Source organism: Mobula hypostoma, chromosome 3 (genome assembly GCF_963921235.1).
Source record: "Mobula hypostoma chromosome 3, sMobHyp1.1, whole genome shotgun sequence".
In the NCBI taxonomy this organism is placed as follows: Eukaryota; Metazoa; Chordata; class Chondrichthyes; order Myliobatiformes; family Myliobatidae; genus Mobula; species Mobula hypostoma.
This window is the reverse complement of record NC_086099.1, coordinates 172,586,193-172,606,420: the sequence shown is the minus strand read 5'-3', so window position 1 is coordinate 172,606,420 and position 20,228 is coordinate 172,586,193. Positions and strand designations below refer to the sequence as shown.

The window sequence follows — 20,228 nt, the reverse complement described above, 5'->3', positions numbered from 1 at the left end:
AATTGAAATTGAAACTAATCTCAACAGTGTTCCTAATGCTGGAAATTCAGTTTATTTATACAATGTTTTTCTTTTTTCAGCTTACTGAGAAAAAGGATGAGCAGATCAGGGACTTGGAAGCCCAAATAGAATATCTTAAAAGTGACCAAGAACGTCTTAAAAAGCATAATGAGGAAGAGGTTGAACAATTAAATGAAGTTATAGAAAAGTTACAACAGGAGCTGACAAAAGTAATGCCATTGGGATTAGTTTCTTCTGAAGAGGAAGAGAATTTGAAGCATCAGCTTGATGTGATGAATGTGGAAAAAGAGCTTCTGCAGCAAGAGATAGATAAGCAGAGAGAAGAGGTGATATTCACAAAGCAGAAACTTGAAGAGCAAAGCAAAATGTTGCAAACTCAGGGATTAGAATTGGCAAATAGCACAGTGGAGAAAAGGGGCAATTTTCCAGAAGGTTCACAAGACACTATAAACAGTGTGACAGTCCAGATGCAGGAGCTGCAGATTGCTATCAAAGAGAAAGAAAAAGAGTTAGATTCATGTAACCTTCAAATACAAAACCTAAAGCAACAGGCCCAGGCTGAAACTGAAGTACATGAGAAGCAAATTCTTGCTCTGGAAGAAGCTCTCAGAGAAAAAGTGGCAACAGTTCTCGTGAGTCAGGTACAGTTAAAGGCTGTACAGCAACAAGTTGGGCTCTGCCTAGAGCAACAACTGAATCAAATCAACGGAAAAGGTCACATTCCCAATATCAAGGAAGACACTGTTTTGGTGCAGCAACTACAGGAAGGAGAACAAATGCAGGTACGCCCAATGGGATCAAATAATTCCACATCATAAAGAACAATACCTTACAAACTTGACTGAGTCTTTTTAGGAGCTGACATAGACGAACAATGAAGTTCAAGCAATTTATGTTTTACACATGAACTTTAATAAAACTTTTGCCAAGGTGGCTCATGGTAGACTGGTCCAGAAGAACCATGGAATCCATAGAGACATGTTAGCCTGGATTAAAAATTGGTTTTCCCATTGAAGATGGAGGGTAGTGGTGGAGGGATGTTGTACTGACAGGGGATCTGTGGTCACTGATATTCCATAGGACCATTGCTGGGACTTCTGTTGTTTGTGCTACTTTCAAGTAATCTGCACAAAATTGTAAGTGAGCTGATTAGTAAGTTTGCAGGCAGCACAAAAATTGGAGGAGTGTGGATAGTGAGGAAGATTGTCAAAGGATTCAGCAGGACTGTAGATGGAGATCAATCCAGACAAATGTGAGCTGTTGCACTTCAGGAGGTTAAATGTAAGAGGAAATTATATGGCAAATGGCAAGACACTTGGGAACGCTGATGTATAGATGTATCTTGGGTGTAAGACTATAGCTTCTTGAAAGTGGCAACACAGTTTATAGAGTTGTAAAGAAGTTGTATGGCAAGCTTGCCTTTGTTGGTCGAGACGTTGTAAAAGTAGGGAAATCGTGTTGCAGCTCTGTAAAAATGGCTAGGCCACACTTGAAGAATTGTGTGCAGTTCTGGTCACTATTACAAGAAGGAAAGTGCAGAAGAGGTTCACCAGGATGTTGCCTGGATTAGAGAATACTAGACAAGGGGAGAAGGTGGACAAAATTGAACTGTTTCCTCTGGAACGTCAGAGACTGAGGGGTGTCCTGATACCAGTATATAAGATTGAGGAATAGGTTGGGTAGATAGTTTTTTTTTCCCCAGGGTGGAAATGTCACATAGTAGTGGGCATAGGTTTAAGATGAGAGGTGTATTTTGAAGGAGATTTATGAGTTGAGTGTTTTGTTTTTACAGATATATTCCTGAAATGCAGTAGCAAGGGGGGGTGAATGTAGACAAGGTAGTAAGATATAGGAAGCATTTATACAAGCCTGTGTGCAGACAGTGAATGGAGGAATATAGAGTCTCTGCAGGCAGATGTACAGTTTAAATTAGCATCAAGATTGTCACAGACATCATAAGTTGAAGGGCCATTTCCTGTGCTGTTCTGTTCGATGTACCAATTTACCATTATTTGATGAGCTGCAAGAAGAATTTGTTAGGACAACATTTAAAATACATCAAATGAAAAATTAAGTTTAGAGACCTGATCGTTTGTTCTTAATATTGTCATAGAAACATAGAAAACCTACAGCACAATACAGGCCCTTCAGCCCACAATGCTGTGCTGAACATGTACTTACTTAGACATTACCTAAGGTTACCCATAGCCCTCTATTTGTCATATTGATAATCTCATCTTATTATTGTAAACATATGACATTTTAAAAAAAATCTCCTTGGCTTTGCAGGATGTTAAAACAAGTCCATCAGTAGAACAACCTACTCAGCTAGATGCCACTTCCATAACTGACCTGGTTGTAGAATTAAATCAGGTCAAAGCTGAAGCTGCAATTACCAAAGAAGAATTAAATAGTTGCAGAGAGGAGACAGAAAAACTCCTGGAAGACCTGCAGGTAGATTTTGAAAGCTATTCTTTCTGTATGAAGAAACTTACTGACAGTCGGCATCTGCAGTCTGCACATGTCACAGGCTCTTCTTTGTTAGACTCTGTTCCCTCATTCTCTGACTCTCTATTATCACAGTCTCGTCTTTCTAATAGTGTTTCTATTCCTCTGTCTCATGCACTGTCTCCTGTGCTCCTCCTAAACCACTGTTAATTTTGAATAGGTATGATATTGTAATTAGGTTTCCTTGAATGGAAATCGATTTATCCAACTTGATTCACCCCTTAAGACATTATTTTTGACGGAAAGGAATTTAAACCCAGTTTACTGAGGAAAAACTCATAATAGGTCTTGAATTGCTAATTATCTTTTCTGACTAAACTGTTAAGTACAAGTAATATTTTGTAAATGTGTATAAGCAACATTCTGAAAATGTATGTAAGAATATATTCATCTGCAACAAAGTGTTGACCTCCTCAAGTCTAAGATACATAACCTCTCTAAGAGATTGTTTATGAAATCTAACTTGCAAATTGAAAACCTGAATTGTTTTTCTCTTATTTAGGCAAAAGAACAAGTCATAATAAATCTTCAGGAAAAGCTCAGTACTGTGACCAAAGCCTTATGCAAAGCAGAAGAGAAAGCTGCTCATTTTGAACAAGACAAGCAAACTCCTGAAGAGTGTAGAAACTTTGATGAGGTTGATAAACCAAGAAATGATTTAATTCAAGAAAGGCCAATAAAAATCCAAGCAAATTCCACATTACAAACTGAAATACCAATTGCGGATGTTATTGAATTGGAAAATGCTGAAGAACAAATTAAGCCTTCACTTATTCCTTCAGAGGAAATTACAAATATAAAAAAACAATACTCTGAGAAAATTGATCAACTGAAAGAGCTACATGCTGTTGAAATGAACAAGCTGGAAGAAGGGCACTCTGCTGAAATGGAAGCTTTGAAAAAAGACTACACAACACAGATAAATGAACTGACTGAAAAATATGATGCTCTTAAAACAATGGTTAGTGCAAATTACTGGAATTCTGATCATTCTAGTGAAGATACCACACTTGATCCAATGGCTTTTAAAAAGAAACAGTTGAATCATTTTGTTACATCTACAGCAGGTTATAAGTTATTCTCTGATTAGGGTTGTTTAGCCTCGCTCATTAAGATTTGTACAATTTGCATGCTTTTATATCTAACCTGTGAATTGCTGATTTTCATCGTTTCATTGTCGACAGTCATATGTTCAGCTGTTTTAACCCCGAGATCTGGAATTTCCTACCTAACCATTTCTGCATTTTCAAAGGCATAAACCTCCCTTAAATCAAACCTTACGTTCCTGACCAAGCTTTTAGTCGGCTGTGGTATATCTCTTTTTCTGCCTAAGTGCCAGATATATTTTGATGATACTTCAAAGATGCAACTGGAGATTGCTTACTATGTTAAAGATGCACAGTAGGCTCATTTTTCTTCCAACTGCCAAGATGTTTGATAGCTTTTTCTTTTAATTATTTTTTTTGTCTTAGTCACCCAGTACAGAGACACAAACTGGTTCAGGGGAAATTAAGGCAAGGCTTTCAGGGTCCAATGGATTGTGGATAGATCAGCGATTTTTTTTTTTTGGAAGTTATATTTCTGTTAGTAATGAAAGAAAGCACATGGTTTCACTGCCATTGTACACATGAAGAATTGTAAATGGGACCTTACCACGACAGAAAAGAAGAATATGGTGCTTCTTCTGAGTCACTCAGTCAACCTGGGAAGCTTGGATGCACTTAAGCAAATTCTTCAGTTGGTCGAGTGTAATAGGATGTCAGGTGATGTAACTAAAAGCTGAATGCAAGTTTGAAAAAAAAAGAAATTAATATTATAAGTACAAAATGGCCCATCATCAGCTAATTTCAAAAGTTTTTCCAGCTTTTGGGGGAAATGGTGAAAATCACACTGCTGTTATAGTCACTATTTCCATGTAAGACCAAGAATTAGACCATTCGGCCCATCGAGTCTGCTCCGCCATTTCATCATGGCTGATCCAATTTTCCTCTTAGCCCCAATCTCCTGCCTTCTCCTGTATCCCTTCATGCCCTGACCAATCAACCTCTGCCTTAAAAATACATAAAGACTAGGCCTCCAAAGCTGCCTCTGGTAAGGAATTCCACAGATTCACCACTCTCTGGCTCAAGGAATTTCCATTCTAAAAGGACACCCCTCTATTCTGAGGCTGTGTCCTCTGGTCTTAAACACTCCCAACACAGGAAACGTCCTCTGCACATCCACTCTTATCAAGGCCTTTCACTATTTGATATGTTTCAATGAGGTTACCCCTCATTCTTCTGAATTCCAGTGAATACAGGCCCAGAGCAATCAAAAGCTCTTCATATGACAAGTCATATCTAGCAGGTTGTTTAATAAATCGACCATTTATTAAACATCCAGCACATCTGCTATTCTTTTAATAAATTTGTGTGAAATGGTTCTTGTATTAATCAAGATGTTAAAATTTTGAGTAACCCTTGTTTATCCTACATATCACGAACAGGGTTACGGACATCAGTAATATTATCAAGTGCCTTAGGTAAAATTCCTTTAGTCGAAGTATTGACAAGTGAATAGAATGTAAATATGCTGGATTTGACCTTTTGAAGAAGGACATACTCCTATTTCTAAACATTTATTACTTTGCTTCCTTTATTATAAAAAAAAACATGTATTTTTAAAACATTTTCACCTTCTGCACTTTCATCTTTTTCTATCTGCCTCTTGATTTTAAAAATTCCTTAATTTCTGAAAAACCTTTTAATTGGCATCATCAAAACTTATCATAATCTTTTGTCCTCTTTTCCTTCATTTAGGTTCACATTGGTAGACCAGAACCATTGGCAACATTGCAACTCAGGGATAAAGAAGTCAGTGGTAAGCTTCATTAGTATTTTTTTTATCATGTCAAAGTGCTGTGTTTTACTTGATATTTCTTGAAAACATATTGCATAGAATAGCAATGTATCTGTTAATATTCTGACCCAATTGAAGATAGTGAAATCAGAGCAATCTGTCCTTAAAGATAACCTTTTATTCTCAGTATCTACTCAGTGTTTTGTGTCTGTTTGTGGTTATTTCTGTATATTGACCACTTTACAATTTTCTAGTTTCTTCGCACGTAATCTAAGTACTCATTTGATTTTTCTTAAATGGCTCAACAATTCCTCACTTTGAACTCAGTCTGCCATGGATTTCCCTACTCATTTGATGTTCTTCTGCAGTGTCCTGATCCCATCTGTACAATTTGCTCTATCACGTACAGCATCAACAGCAAATATGAAAACACTTCTGTATTTCTCCTCAGTCATTGATAAACATAATGAAAGCTGAAGCACCAGTACATTTCCCTTATAACACTGCATATACTTAACTTGAATCCTGTTCTCTGTTACTCTTAATCAGTTCCATAATTATGTCAACAGCATGCTTTCATTTCTGCTGTTGGTCTTGTATAAAATCTTATCAAATTAGAAACATAGAAACATAAAAAACCTACAGCACAATACAGGCCCTTCGGACCACAAAGCTATGCTGAACCTGTCCTTACCTGAGAAATTATCGAGGGTTACCTGTAGCCCGCTATTTTTCTGAGCTCTGTGTACCAATCCAGGAGTCTCTTAAAAGACCCTATTGTATACACCTCCACCACAGTCACTGGCAGCCCATTCCACTCTCTCACTGCTCTCTGTGTAAAAAAAAAAAAAAAAAACGTACCCTTGACATCTACTCTGTACCTACCTCCAAGCACCTTAAAACGGTGCCCTCTTGTGTGAGCCATTTCAGCCCTGGGAAAAAGCCTCTGACTATCCACACAATCAATGCCTCTCATCATCTTATACACCTCTATCAGGTCACCTGTCATCGTCCGTCGCTCCAAGGAGAAAAGCCCGATTTCACTCAACCTATTCTCATGAGGCATGCCTCCCAATCCAGGCAACATCCTTGTAAATCTCCTCTGCACCCTTTCTATAGTTTCCACATCCTTCCTGCAGTGAGGTGATCAGAATTGAGCACAGTACTCCAAGTGGGGTCTGACCAGGGTCCTATATAGCTGTAACATTACCTCCCGGCTCCTTAATTCAATTTCATGATCGATGAAGGCCAATACACTGTATGCCTTCTTAACCACAGAGTCAACCTGCGCAGCAGCTTTGAATGACCTGTGGACTCGGACTCGGACCCCAAGATCCCTCTGATCCTCCACACTGCCAAGAGTCTTACCATTAATAGTATATTCTGCCATTATATTTGACCTATCAAAATGAACCACTTCACACTAATGGTTGAACTCCATCTGCCACTTCTCAGCCCAGTTTTGTATCCTATCAATGTCCCGCTGTAACCTCTGACAACCCTCCACACTATCCACAACACCCCCAACCTTCTGTCATCAGGGAATTTACTAACCCATCCCTCCATTTCCTCATCCAGGTCATTTATAAAAATCAGGAAGTGTGGGGGTCCCAGAACAGATCCCTGAGGCACACCACTGGTCACTGACCTCCATGCAGAATATGACCCGTCTACAACCTTCTGTGGGCAAGCCAATTCTGGATCAACAAAGCAATATCCCCTTGGATCCCATGCCTCCTTACTTTCTCAATAAGCCTTATATGGGGTACCTTATCAAATGCCTTGCTGGAATCCATATGCGCTACATCTACTGCTCTACCTTCATCAATGTGTTTAGTCACATACTCAAAAAGTTCAATCAGGCTTGTGAGGCACAACCTGCCTTTGACAAAGCCATGGTGACTATTCCTAATCATATTATACTGCTCCAAATGTTCATAAATCCTGCTTCTCAGGATCTTTCCCATCAATTTACCAACCACTGAAGTAAGACTCACTGGTCTATAATTTCTTGGGCTGTCTCTACTCCCTTTCTTGAATAAGGGAACAACATTTGCAACCCTCCAATCCTCCGGAACCTCTCCCATCCCCGTTGATGATGCAAACATCATCACCAGAAGCTCAGCAATCTCCTCCCTCACCTCCCACAGTAGCCTGGGGTACATCCCCTCCAGTCCCAGTGACTTATCCAACTTGATGCTTTCCAAAAGCTCCAGCACATCCTCTTTCTTAATATCTATATCTCAAGCTTTTCAATCCTCTGCAAGTCATCCCTACAATCGCCAAAATCCTTTTCCATAGTGAATATTGAAGCAAAGTACTCACTAAGTACCCCTGCTTTGTCCTCTGGTTCCATACACACTTTTCCACTGTCACACTTGATTGGTCCTATTCTCTCACATCTTATCCTCTTGCTCTTCACATACTTGTAGAATGCCTTGGGGTTTTCCTTAGTCCTGTCTGCCAAGGCCTTCTCATGGCCCCTTCTGGCTCTCCTAATTTCATTCTTAAGCTCCTTCCTGCTAGCCTTATAATCTTCTAGATTCCTACCATTACATAGTTTTTTTGAACCTTTTGTAAGCTTTTCTTTTCTTCTTTACAACAGCTTTTGTACACCATGGTTCCTGTACCTTCCTCTCCCTGTCTCATTGGAACATACCTATACAGAACTCCACGCAAATACCCCCTGAACATTTGCCACATTTCTTTCATACATTTCCCTGAGAACATCTGTTCCCAATTTATGCTTCCAAGTTCTTGCCTGATGGCCTCATATTTCCCTTTATGCTTTCCTAACTTGGCTGTTCCTATCTCTCTCCAGTGCTGTGGTAAAGGAGATAAAATTGTGATCACTATCTCCAAAATGTTCTCCCACTGAGAGATCTGACACCTGACCAGGTTCATTTCCCAATACCAGATCAAGTACAGCTTTTCCTCTTGTCAGCTTATCTACATATTGTGTCAAGAAACCTTCCCGAACACACCTAACAAACTCCACCCCATCTAAACCCCTTGCTCTAGGGAGATGCCAATCAATATTTGGGAAATTAAAATCTCCCACAATGATAACCCTGTTATTATTACACCTTTCCAGAATTTGTCTCCCTATCTGCCCCTCGATGTCCCTGTTACTATAGGGAGGTCTATTAAAAACACCCAGTAGAGTTAATGCCCCCTTCCTGTTCCTAACTTCCACCCACAGAGACTCAGTGGACAGTCCCTCCCTGACTTCCTCCTTTTCGGCAGCTGTGATACTATCTCTGATCAACAGTGCCCCCATCTCTTTGGCTCCCTCCCTGTCCTTTCTGAAACATCGAAAGCCTGGCACTTGAAGTAACCATTCCTGCCTCTGACCCATCTAAGTCTCTGTAATGGCCACAACATCATAGCTCAAAGTACTGATCCACACTCTAAGCTCATCCGCTTTGTTCACAATACTCCTTGCGTTAAAATAGAAACATCTCAAATCATCCATCTGAGTGCGTCCCTTCTCTATCACCTGCCTATCCTCCCTCACACACAGTCTCCAAGCTTTCTCTATTTGTGAACCAACCTCCTCTTCCCCAGTCTCTTCAGTTCAGTTCCCAACCCCCAGCAATTCTAGTTTAAATTCTCCCCAACAGCCTTATCAAACCTCCCTGCCAGGATATTGGTCCCCCTGGGATTCAAGTGCAACCTGTCCTTTTTGTACAGGTCACACCTGCTCCAGCAGACATCCCAATGATCCAGAAATCTGAATCCCTGCCCCCTGTTCCAATCCCTCAGCCACACATTTATCTTCCACCTCACTCTATTCCTGTACTCACTGTCATGTGACACAGGCAGTAATCGCGAGATTACTACCTTTGAAGTCCTGCTTCTCAACTTCCTTCTTAACGCCCTGTAGTCTGTTTTCAGGACCTCCTCCCTTTTCCTGCCTATATATATTGGTACCAATACGTACCATGACCTTTGGCTGTTCTCCTTCCCAGTTCAGGATATCGTGGACACGATCAGAAACATCCCTGACCCTGACACCTGGGAGGCAAAATTTCTTTTTAAAAAATCGCTAGAAGTATAAGTTTATGGAGAAACAGTTTCAGATTGATGTCAAAGTTTGAAGTACATTAATTATCTATGTATACTATCTTGAGATTTATCTTTTTACAGGCAGCCATAAAACAAACACACGCAGCAGAACCCATTTTTAAAAAACCCACACAACAAAGACTATCAAGAACCCAATGTGTGATAAAAAGAATATACTATGCAAGCAATATAAAAATAAACAAATAACACATAGAACGTTAAGTGCAGGGTCCTAGAAAGTGAGTCCACACTCAGAGAGCCAACTCAACGTTGAGGCGCATGCTGATGGTTGCAGGCTGCTGCTGTAGAGTCAGTTCAGTGCAGAAGCACCTTGATCAAACCGCGCAAATAGTAGTTAAAAAGTAAACAGAAGCCTCACGGGACATAAAGTGCAGAGCCCCCAAAAGGGAGTCCACAGTTGTGGAGCCCAGCCTGCGCTGCGGCGAGTGAGGCCTATCCACGAACACAATGGCTGCAGGACAGCACCTGCTCACGAACATGGCTCCTGCACCCCTCGCCCGACAGCAGCCGCAGGAAGAGAAGGAGGCCCGTTAAACGCAGGCGGATGGTGCTGAACGGCCACAGGAAGAGAAGGAGACCCGTTAAACGCAGGCGGATGGTGCTGAACGGCCGCAGGAAGAGAAGGAGACCCGTTAAATGCAGGCGGATGGTGCTGACAGCTGTCTGTTTTCCGCTCTCAACCTTGACGAGTTTAATTTTGCTTGACACTTCAATCGGTGTTTTGCAATCAATCTGACCACAGGTTCAAGTTTCGCTGTCGGGCATCAGCGTAGCCAAATCCCCAGGAGATCGCAAAATGCTAGATTAAATAGTTGGCTCAGAAGTACATCCTTAAGAGGGAAATTGCAGGCTGCAATCGATTGCAGTTCAGAGGAAGTACATTTAGAGGAGAAGTACTTAGCAGTTATGTGAGCTGTCTGCAGCATATTGCCATTTGTTGCTGGCAACAGCACCTTGTCATTAGATGTCAGAATGACACTGCATCTATTACAATTGAGAAAAGTTAGAAAATAGAAGTTTATAATACGGTATATTTAATTGGATGCGGGAGAAGTAATTGAGCGGTTCAGTTGGAAAGAGTGGCAGAGCAGTACGATACTGTAAATGGTGGAGTTGTTGTCTCACATCTCCAGCCACCCAGTTTTGATACTAACCTCCAGTGTTGTCTGTACCCTGTGGGTTCCCCCAAGGGTACTCGAGTTTCGTCTTGTGTTAGATTAGTTTGTTACTGTACATTTGCCCCTTGTGTAGGTGGGTGGTGGTGGAATCAGGGTGGAGTTGATGGACAGGTGAAAGGCCATAGGTCACAGTGAAGTAAGTGGGAGAATGGGATGGATGAGATTGCCACCTCTGTGCCATGAGAAATCCTTCCTTCCTGGAGCCGCACTCACACCTCCCCACACACAGATACTGCTTGACCCCCGAGTTCCTCCAGCAGGTAACTTGCTGCTCCCATTTCCAGCATCTGCAAGCTCTTGTGTCTTCACGATAAATTGAGTGCTTCCATCACTGCTACGAAGTGCCCCATGCACACTCTCTGTGAACAGACTGCATTTCTTGTTATGATGGTAACTCCTCTATGTGGGGAAACAGACAGGTTAAATAGTTTGTAGAACATCTCTTTTCAGTCTGGAAGCATGATCCTGTGCTGTCCTTCGTCTCTTTGATGCTCTATTCTTCTGCAACTCTGACTCTTGTCTTAGGCTGCCTATACTTTTCCAAAGGAAGTTCAACTCAAGCGTAATAGAGGCAGCTCAATTTTCTGGTGTCACATTTCTTGCATTCTTTTTCTTCTCTCACCCCTGAATTTTCAGATATTCTTTTTCCTCTTGTGATTTATGCCTCCCCAGAAGCAACATTTGTTTTTTTTCACCACCCTTTATCAAGTCCCTCAGCTGGTTTCGTCATCACGTGTCAATCTCTTCTGGTCTCCACCCAACCAAAGACTTCTTTAGTTCTCTCTCCCTCTCTCTGACACTTAAAACTTATTTCCTTTTTACTTTTCCAAGTCATTGGGCTGAAATATTCTTTGTTGAGATGTTGCTTGATTTTGCTGAATACCAGCATTTCTTGTTTTTATTTTAGATTTTTAGTTTCTGAATAATCCTCTACAGATTTTTTCAGAGCAGACTTGATGGCGTAATTTTGCACCTTCGTCTTATTGTCTTGATGTACTCAGATCTACCCAACTGGTTAATTTTCAACTTGCCTTTTTTTTAGCTGAAGCTTGCTGTCTGTGCATTCATGTTGCCTTGTATTTGTTCATTTTTGTACAGCTTTCCAACATCTATTGCTAATGAAACATTTCTATAATTTCCTTATAATGGGTGGTGGGCACCGAGTCATTGACGTGTCATTTCAAGTTGTTTCCACATGACGGTTCCCAGAGGATTTCATGAACCTTTGATTTTGCTTCTCAGGGCAGGAATATACAACCATATCAGAAGCAACCAGAAGGCAGAGCAATATTACTCCTGCACTTCAATCAACCTTTGAACAAGGTACAGAGAATCTCCCTGACAAAATAAAGGTGAGAATCTAATAGTTTCAGTAACAGAAAACCTTGTATAGAGTTGGGGTAAGCCGCATTGTTGCAGTAAGCATTTCTGACTTTTTTTTTGCAGACTTCCAATATGCAGTTTTTTTTGGGATTATTATCTGATGTGGACTTAAGACATCACTAAGAACATTTATTCTGTACACAATTTAGAATATTTAATGATATTGAGAGAAGTGCTCAGTTTACTGCTAGCCTCATTTTCATCATAAAATTGCACAGTATATTTAAAACCATAAGACATAGGAGCAGAAGTAGGCCAATCGGCCCATCGAGTCTGCTCCACCATTCAATCATGGGCTGATTCAATTCTTCCAGTCATCCCCACTCCCCTGCTTTTGCCCCATACCCTTTGATGCCCTGGCTATTCAAGAACCTATCTATCTCTGCCTTAAATACACCCAATGACTTGGCCTCCACAGCCACTGGTGGCTACAAATTCCACAGATTTACCACCCTCTGACTAAAGTAATTTCTCCACATCTCAGTTCTAAATGGACATTCTTCAATCCTAAAATCGTGCCCTCTTGTTCTAGACTCCCCTACCACGGGAAGTAAATTTGCCGTATCTAATCTGTTCGGGCCTTTTAACATTCAGAATGTTTCTATGAGAATCCCCCCTCATTCTCCTGAACGCCAGAGAATACAGCCCAAGAACTGCTAGACGTTCCACTTATGGTAACCCTTTCATTCCTGGAATTATTCTCATGAATCTTTTCTGGACCCTCTCCAATGTCAGTATATCTTTCTAAAATAAGGAGTCCCAAGCTGCACATAATTCTTCAAGTGTGATCTCAGGAGTGCCTTATAGATCCTCAACATCACATCCTCGCTCTTATATTCTATCCCTCTAGAAATGAATGCCAACGTTGCATTTGCCTTCTTCACAACTGACTCAACCTGGAGGTTAACCTTCAGGATATCTTGCACAATGACTCCCAAGTTCCTTTGCATCTCTGCATTTTGAATTCTCTCCCCATCTAAATAATGGTCTGCCCGCTTATTTCTTTTGCCAAAGTGCATGACCACACACTTTCCAACATTGTGTTTCATTTGCCACTTCTTTGCCCATTCCCCTGAACTATCTAAGTCTCTCTGCAGACTCTCTGTTTCCTCAACACTACCCGCTGCTCCACCTATCATTGTATCATCGGCAAATTTAGCCACAAATCCATTAATACCCTAGTCCAAATCATTGACATACATGATAAAAAGCAGCAGTCCCAACACCGTCCCCTGTGGAACTCCACTGATAACCGGCAGCCAGCCAGAATAGGATCCCTTTATTCCCACTCTCTGTTTTCTGCCGACCAGCCAATGCTCCACCCACGCTAGTAACTTTCCTGTAATTCCATGGGCTCTTATCTTGCTAAGGAGCCTCATGTGTGGCACCTTGTCAAAGGCCTTCTGAAAATCCAAGTTCACTATGTCTACTGCATCTCCTTTGTTTACCCTGTTTGTAATTTCCTCAATGAATTGCAGTAGATTCGTCAGGCAGGATTTTCCTTTCAGAAAACCATGCTGGCTTTGGCCTATCTTGTCATGTGCCTCCACATACTCCATAATCTCATCCCTAACAGTCAATTCCAACAACTTCCCAACCACTGATGTCAGGCTAACAGGTCTATAGTTTCCTTTCTTCTGCCTCACATCCTTCTTAAATAGCGGAGTAACATTTGCAATTTTCAAGTCATCCGGTACAATGCCAGAATCTATTGATTCTTGAAAGATCATCGCTAATGCCTCCGCAATCTCTCCAGCTATTTCCTTCAGAACCCCAGGGTGCATTCCATCAGGTCCAGGAGGTTTATCCACCCTCAGACCATTAAGCACCTTCTCAGTCGTAAATTTTCACTGCACAAACTTCACTTCCCTGACACTCTTGAATGTCCGGTATACTGCAGACATCCACTGTGAAGACTGATGCAAAATACGCATTCAGTTCCTCTGCCATCTCTGCATCTCTCATGACAATATCTCCAGTGTCATTTTGTATTGGTCCTATATCTACCCTTGACTCTCTTTTACCCCTTATATACTTAAAAAAGCTTTTAGTATCTTCTTTGACATAAGTCGCCAGCTTCCTTTCATAATTCATCTTTTCCTTCCAAATGACCTTTTTCATTTCCTTCTGCAAGTTTTTAAAAGCTCCCCAATCCTCTATCTCCCCACTAGCTCTGGCTTCCCTGCATGCCCTCTCTTTTGCTTTTATTTTGGCTCTGACTTCACTTGTCAGCCACGGTAGTGTCCTTCTTCCCTTTGAAATTTCTTATTATTTGGAATATATTTGTCTTGCACTTCCCTTGTTTTTTGCAGAAACCCTAGCCATTGCTGTCTTTCCTGCAAATGTCCCTTTCCAGTCAGCTTCAGCCTGTTCCTCTCCTTTATTCCAATGAAATACCAACACATTGGATTTTATTTTTTTCCCTTGCAAATTTCAATGTGAACTCGATCATATTGTGATCACTTTTCCCTAAGGGTTCCTTAACCTTCAGCTCTCTTATTACCTCCGGATCATTGCACAACACCCAATCCAGCACAGCTAATCCGCTAGTGGGCTCAACAACAAGCTGTTCTAAAAAGCCATTCCTTAGACATTCTACAAATTCTCTGTCTCGAGGTCCAGTACCAGCCTAGTTTTCCCAATCCAGTTTCATGTTAAAATCCCCAACGATTATCATGATATTGCCTTCCTGACATGCCTTTTCTATCTCCTAGTGTAATTTGTAATCCACATCTCGGCTGCTGTTTGGAGGCCTGTGTACAACTGCCATTAGGGTCCTTCTACCCCTACCATTTCTTAACTCAACCCATGAAGACTCTGCACCTTTCAATCCTGTGTCATCCCTTTCTAATGATTTAATATTATTTCTTATAGACAGAGCCAAAAGACCCCCTCTGCCTACTAACCTGTCTTTCTGATACACCGTATATCCTTGGATGTTCAGCTTCCAATGACAGCTATCCTTTAGCCAAGTTTCAGAGATGGCCACAACATCATATTTGCCAATCTGTAGCTGAATTTCAAGATCATCCATTTTATTCCTTATGCTACGTGCATTCAAGTACAACACCCTCAGTCCAGTATTTGTTGCTTTCTGATTTAATTGCACCATGCCTCCATTGTCCTGTAACTCATGCCACTGGCTTTGATTAAGCCTCATCTCCTCCCTGTTCTTTGTATAACTTCTGTTGCATGCTATCTTTGATTTATTTCAGTTTTCCCCTTCCTCAGCCCTGTCACTCTGGTTTCCATCTCCCTGCCAAATTAATTTAAACCCTCTCTAACAGTTCTATTAAATGTGCGTGCTAGGATGTTGGACTCCTTGGGTTCAGGTGTAACCTGTTCTTTTTGTACAGGTCGTACCTCTCTCAGAGGAGGCCCCAGTGATCCAGGAATCTGAATCCCTGCCCCCTACACCAGTCTCTCAGCCACACATTAATATGCCTGATCATGCTATTCTTGCACTCGCTAGCATGTGGCACAGGCAGCACTCCTGAGATTACTACCTTAGAGGTCTTGCCTTTCAGCTTTCTACCTAACTCCCCGAATTCTCTCTTCAGGACCTCCTCCCTTTTTCTACCAATGTCATTGGCACCAATGTGTACCAAGACTTCTGGCTGTTCACCCTCTCCCTTCAGAATACTCTGCATCCGACCCTAGACATCCCCTACCCTGGCACCTGGGAGGCAACACACCATGCGGGTATCTCTATCAGGCTGACAGAACCTCCTGTCTGTTCCCCTCACTATGGAATCCCCTATGACTACCACATTCCTCATCTTCCTCTTTCCCTTCTGCACCATGGAACCAGGCTCAGTGCCAGAGACCCGATCTCCATGGTCCTCCTCTATCAGGTCATCCCCCTTAACTGCATCCAACAGGCCACAGGGGTGCTCTCTACTATATGGGCTCTTTCCCTTCGCTTCCCTGACTGTCACCCACTTACCTAACTCCTGCAGCCTTGTGGTGACTAACTCCCTGTAACTCCTCTCTATCTCCTGTTCACTCTCCCTAATAAGCTGTAGGTCATCGAGCTGCAGCTTCAGATCCCTAACACGGTCTCTCAGGAGCTGCATCTCAGTGCACTTGTTGCAGATGTGGCCATCTGGGAGACTGGAAGATTCCCAGGATTCCCACTTCTGACACCCAGAGCAAAAAACTGACCCTACCAACAATTCGGCACGGACTAGAAGGGCGAAGATGGCCTGTTTCCGTGCTGTAATTGTTGCATGGTTATATAATCACTACTCCTCAAAAAAAATGCAAAGAAAAACCAAAAACGAAGTCCACTTACCTCGCCAAAGCCTGAATAAGCAAAAGCCTGTAACTTCTACTTTTGCCACTAGCCTACTCCCGTCAAAGGCCGCTCCGCTTATCCCTTCTGTACTTTTATTTAGCTCGTCGAGCTCAGTTGTCACCGCTGATAGGCCCCACACAATGGACTAACACCCGCGAAGCTCTCGTTTTAAATCACCAACTCTGACCTGCAAGAAGCCCTCCTCCATTGAGCTCAGTTGCCACTGCATTTCTTTTAAAAAAAATTGTTGAAGGATGGTTGGTCATTTTGCTAACATTTGTTATATATAATCTGGTGAACATACAATCAGTGGTCACTTTTATTAGGTACAAGAGTAGAACCCAGTGTTGAGTTCTGCTGCTTTGGCCCATCTATTGTTGTAATGTATAATCAGTTTGAACCAGTCTGCCCATTTTCCTCTGCCCTGTCTCATTATTAAGGCATTTTCACCCATAGAAGTGCCACTCACTGGATGTTTTTTGTGTGTGTTTTGTTCTTTGTACCATTCTCTGTAAACTCTAAAGACTAATTGCATGAAAATCCCAGGAGATTAGCAGCTCCCGAAATACTCAAACCACTCCGTCTGGCTCAAACAATCATTCCATGGTCAAAGTCAGTTAGATCACATTTCTTCCCCCAATCTGATGTTTGGTCTCAAGAACAACTGAACCTCGTGATCATGTCTGCATGCTTTTGTGGATGCATTGCTGCTATATGATTGGCTGATGAGATATTTGTAGGTGTACCTAATAAAATTGACACTAAGTGTATAAACATACAATAATATCTTGCCTACAAAGTAGTAACTAAGGTGTGTAAATTATCTGCCTAAGTCTTGAATGTGTTTTTTATTTTAACAGTCTTTACTTCATGAAGTACATCAAGAAGGGATGCAGGTGTTGTCTCTTTCAGAATCACCGCACCTTGAAGGACAACTGCGACCACTGGAGAATAACCCAAACTATTGGCTTCAGGAAAGGCAGGGACTTCTGGATGTTGTACAGTCACTTAATGATGTACTTTCCAAAATTCAGGGCACTGGGGAAGCAAAGGTAAGGACACAGTATGTTGAAATAATTTTCCACGAGGGACCTGGGTGAGTATTTCATGCAGCATGGAAATTACCTTGTCCTTGCTGAGCCTGATCGCATTTTCCTGCATTATGTCTATATCCTTCTACAACTTACCCAACCCATTACCTCCTCTGGCAGTTCCTTTCAGATAACCAGCATCCAATGAGTGGAAAAACTGCCCCTCAGATTTCCTTTAAGTTTATCCACTTGCACCTTACATTGCTGGAAGTTCTAGATTCCCCTATTTAAAAGACTCTAGTTACCCTTTATATGCCCCTCATAATTTTTGAAACCTCTTTAAACCTCGGCTTCCTACATTCCACTGAGGAAAAAACACCCTTTCAAAATCTCTACCTTTAATTACATTTTTATTTTCTGCATGTCCTGACCAAATTCTGTACATTACCCTCAAAAATTGCTAAAGAAGTTTGTGTGAGTTTTGAAGTTTTTCGAATTTTCCACTATATCAATTTTTGTTCTGTTTAGTTTGTAGACCTCTATCCTTCTGTCAAATATCCTAGCTAGCAGGATAAGATAGTTTAAAGGAGAATTTCATCACACAAATTAATATTTTATCAGACACCATCAGTAAGTGCAAGTGGGTCACTGCTGATGACAAATCCTTGCTCTAACAAATTCATCCAAAGCAAATAAGCTAAAGGGGTTTGCCTTTCTGCAGGTTATTTGCTCCACTAATTAACACAGCCAAACTTTTGAAGATTAATTTGTCAGCATCTGTTTTCAAAGCCTTTTGCTTTAAATCTGTCCAACTGATATTAACATTCAGGCACCATTGAAATGTGGGCAGGTTCTTCCTCAGTGATGATCAAACAGAAAACAGTGCCTGTTGCATAAGGGGAACTTCAATTTGCCATCCTGCCATGGAATCCTCCATATTTCCTGAATAGGCAAATAGATACTTAGTTTAATGTCTTATCTGAAGGACCAAGTAGTGAAACTGATATCCTAAAGTATGTGGAAATGCTTACAGATTATGAATTTATGGGGCTGAATATTTTTGAAATATCTATAAAGTTAGCTCTCGTTAATGGTAATATATCTAAGAGAGAGTAGAGTAATAGGTAAAAATGTAACATCTCTTACAGGCTTTAACTGCTGAAAACATCACAGACTGGCGACGTGAGCTACTGCAAGCTGTCCAGCATGTTTTTAATAAAGAACATGATGCCTTTATAACGGCTGTCCACGCACAGGCATCATCCCTGAATAATGTGGATGCAATGACGTTGTTGAGCTTGCTGAAAGAACAGGTATTTTCCTTTTAATCATGACTGGCATTGTAGTTTTTGCAGGAGTGGTAAAGACTGATCTGACCAAATCATGTCCATCATTTCTATTAAAAACAATAATTTAAAAAGTGCCGTTGGTTTGAATTTGAAATAAAAACTGGAAATGCTGGAGGTACTCAGCAGGTTAGTTAGGATTCCCTTTTATTTTAAATTTATGGTAACCTGCAGTATATCTTTTATTTCATAGATTCAGCATAGTTTCTTTCTGCTTTCATTCAATTCTATTGGCATCTCCTGCAGATAAAACATCCATAATTAATAAGCATTTACGTCCTCTTTGTTGGCAACTCTGTTCTGCTCAAGTTCCGTCGACCTCATCTTGTCAGACATTCCTTCCTTCTCTACAACTTAAAACATGTTTCTGCTTTTGATGGAAGCTATTCAAGCTCAAATGTAACTTGTATTTCTTTCCATAGATGACCCACTGTGTATTTTGAAGTTCATTGTTTTTCTGTCTTTTCCATTCTAATTTTCTGCATGTCCTGGCCAAACTCTGTGCATTAGCCTTTAAAATTGCTGAAGCGTTTGTATATTTTTTGATGTTTTTTCTAATTTTCATTTAAATTGATTTTTGTTCTTTTTAGTTTGTGGGCCTCTAGCCTTCTGTCAAATATCCTAGCCGGCATACATAACTAATATCTAGTGCCATACACTTAGAAATTTACAAATCTTCAGAAATTAATAATTTATATTTAATAACAAGATTCATCAAATTAATGGTTAAATAACTATTTTTGGGGTAGTTTTTTTTTAGAAAAGCACAGTTCCAGAGCCAACCAGTGAAAAGGCCACCCTAGGCCTGGTATAGTGCAATAATGTAGATGAGAGTGAACATAGTTCTGCTAGAAAATGAGACTGGATAATAACAGGGGACAAGGAGATGGCAGATTAACTAAATGTCTATTTTACATCAGCCTTCACTGTGGAAGACACTAGCAGCATGCCAGGTGTTGAAGGGTGTGAGGGAAGAGAAGTGAGGGCAGTTACTATTACAAGGGAGAAGGTGCTCAAAAAGTTATAAGACCTAAAGGTGCATAAGTCACCCAGACCAGATGAACTCCACACAAGGATTCTGAAAGAGGTAGTGGTAGAGATTGTGGAGGCATTATTAATGATCTTTCAGGAATCATTGGACTCTGGCATGATTCTGGAGGACTGGAAAATTGCAAATGTCATCCTATTTTATAAGAAAGGAAGGAGGCAGCGAAAGGAAATTATAGACCAGTTAGCCTGACCTCAGTGGTCGAGAAGAAGTTGGAGTCAATTGTTTAGGATGAAGTGATGGAGTACTTGGTGACACAGGACAAGATAGGACAAAGTCAGCATGGTTTCCTTAAGTGAAAATCTTGCTTGATGAACCTTTTGGAGTTCTTTGAGGAGGACTGATGAAGGGTCTTGGCCCGATGCATTGACTGTTTACTTTTCTCCACAGATGCTACCTGGCCTGATGAGTTCCTCCAGCATTTTATGTGTGCTGCTAATCTCTGGAGAAACTTGGCAGCATCTGGGGAGGAGGGGATGTGTAGGGGAA

At 41.1% G+C, this 20,228-nt stretch overlaps 1 protein-coding gene across 4 annotated transcripts in view; it reads left to right on the top strand.

Moving 5' to 3' along the window:
* Positions 1–20,228, top strand: part of akap9 (A kinase (PRKA) anchor protein 9) — a 209,777-nt gene that overhangs the window by 156,859 nt on the left and 32,690 nt on the right. For all 4 annotated transcript variants that reach the window (XM_063044116.1, XM_063044117.1, XM_063044115.1 and 1 more), the window contains 7 exons: positions 81–803; positions 2,311–2,475; positions 3,032–3,490; positions 5,328–5,388; positions 11,877–11,986; positions 17,175–17,366; positions 18,494–18,658. In XM_063044116.1, coding sequence (XP_062900186.1) covers positions 81–803; positions 2,311–2,475; positions 3,032–3,490; positions 5,328–5,388; positions 11,877–11,986; positions 17,175–17,366; positions 18,494–18,658 — 1,875 coding nt within the window. The remainder of the gene's footprint in view (positions 1–80; positions 804–2,310; positions 2,476–3,031; positions 3,491–5,327; positions 5,389–11,876; positions 11,987–17,174; positions 17,367–18,493; positions 18,659–20,228) is intronic.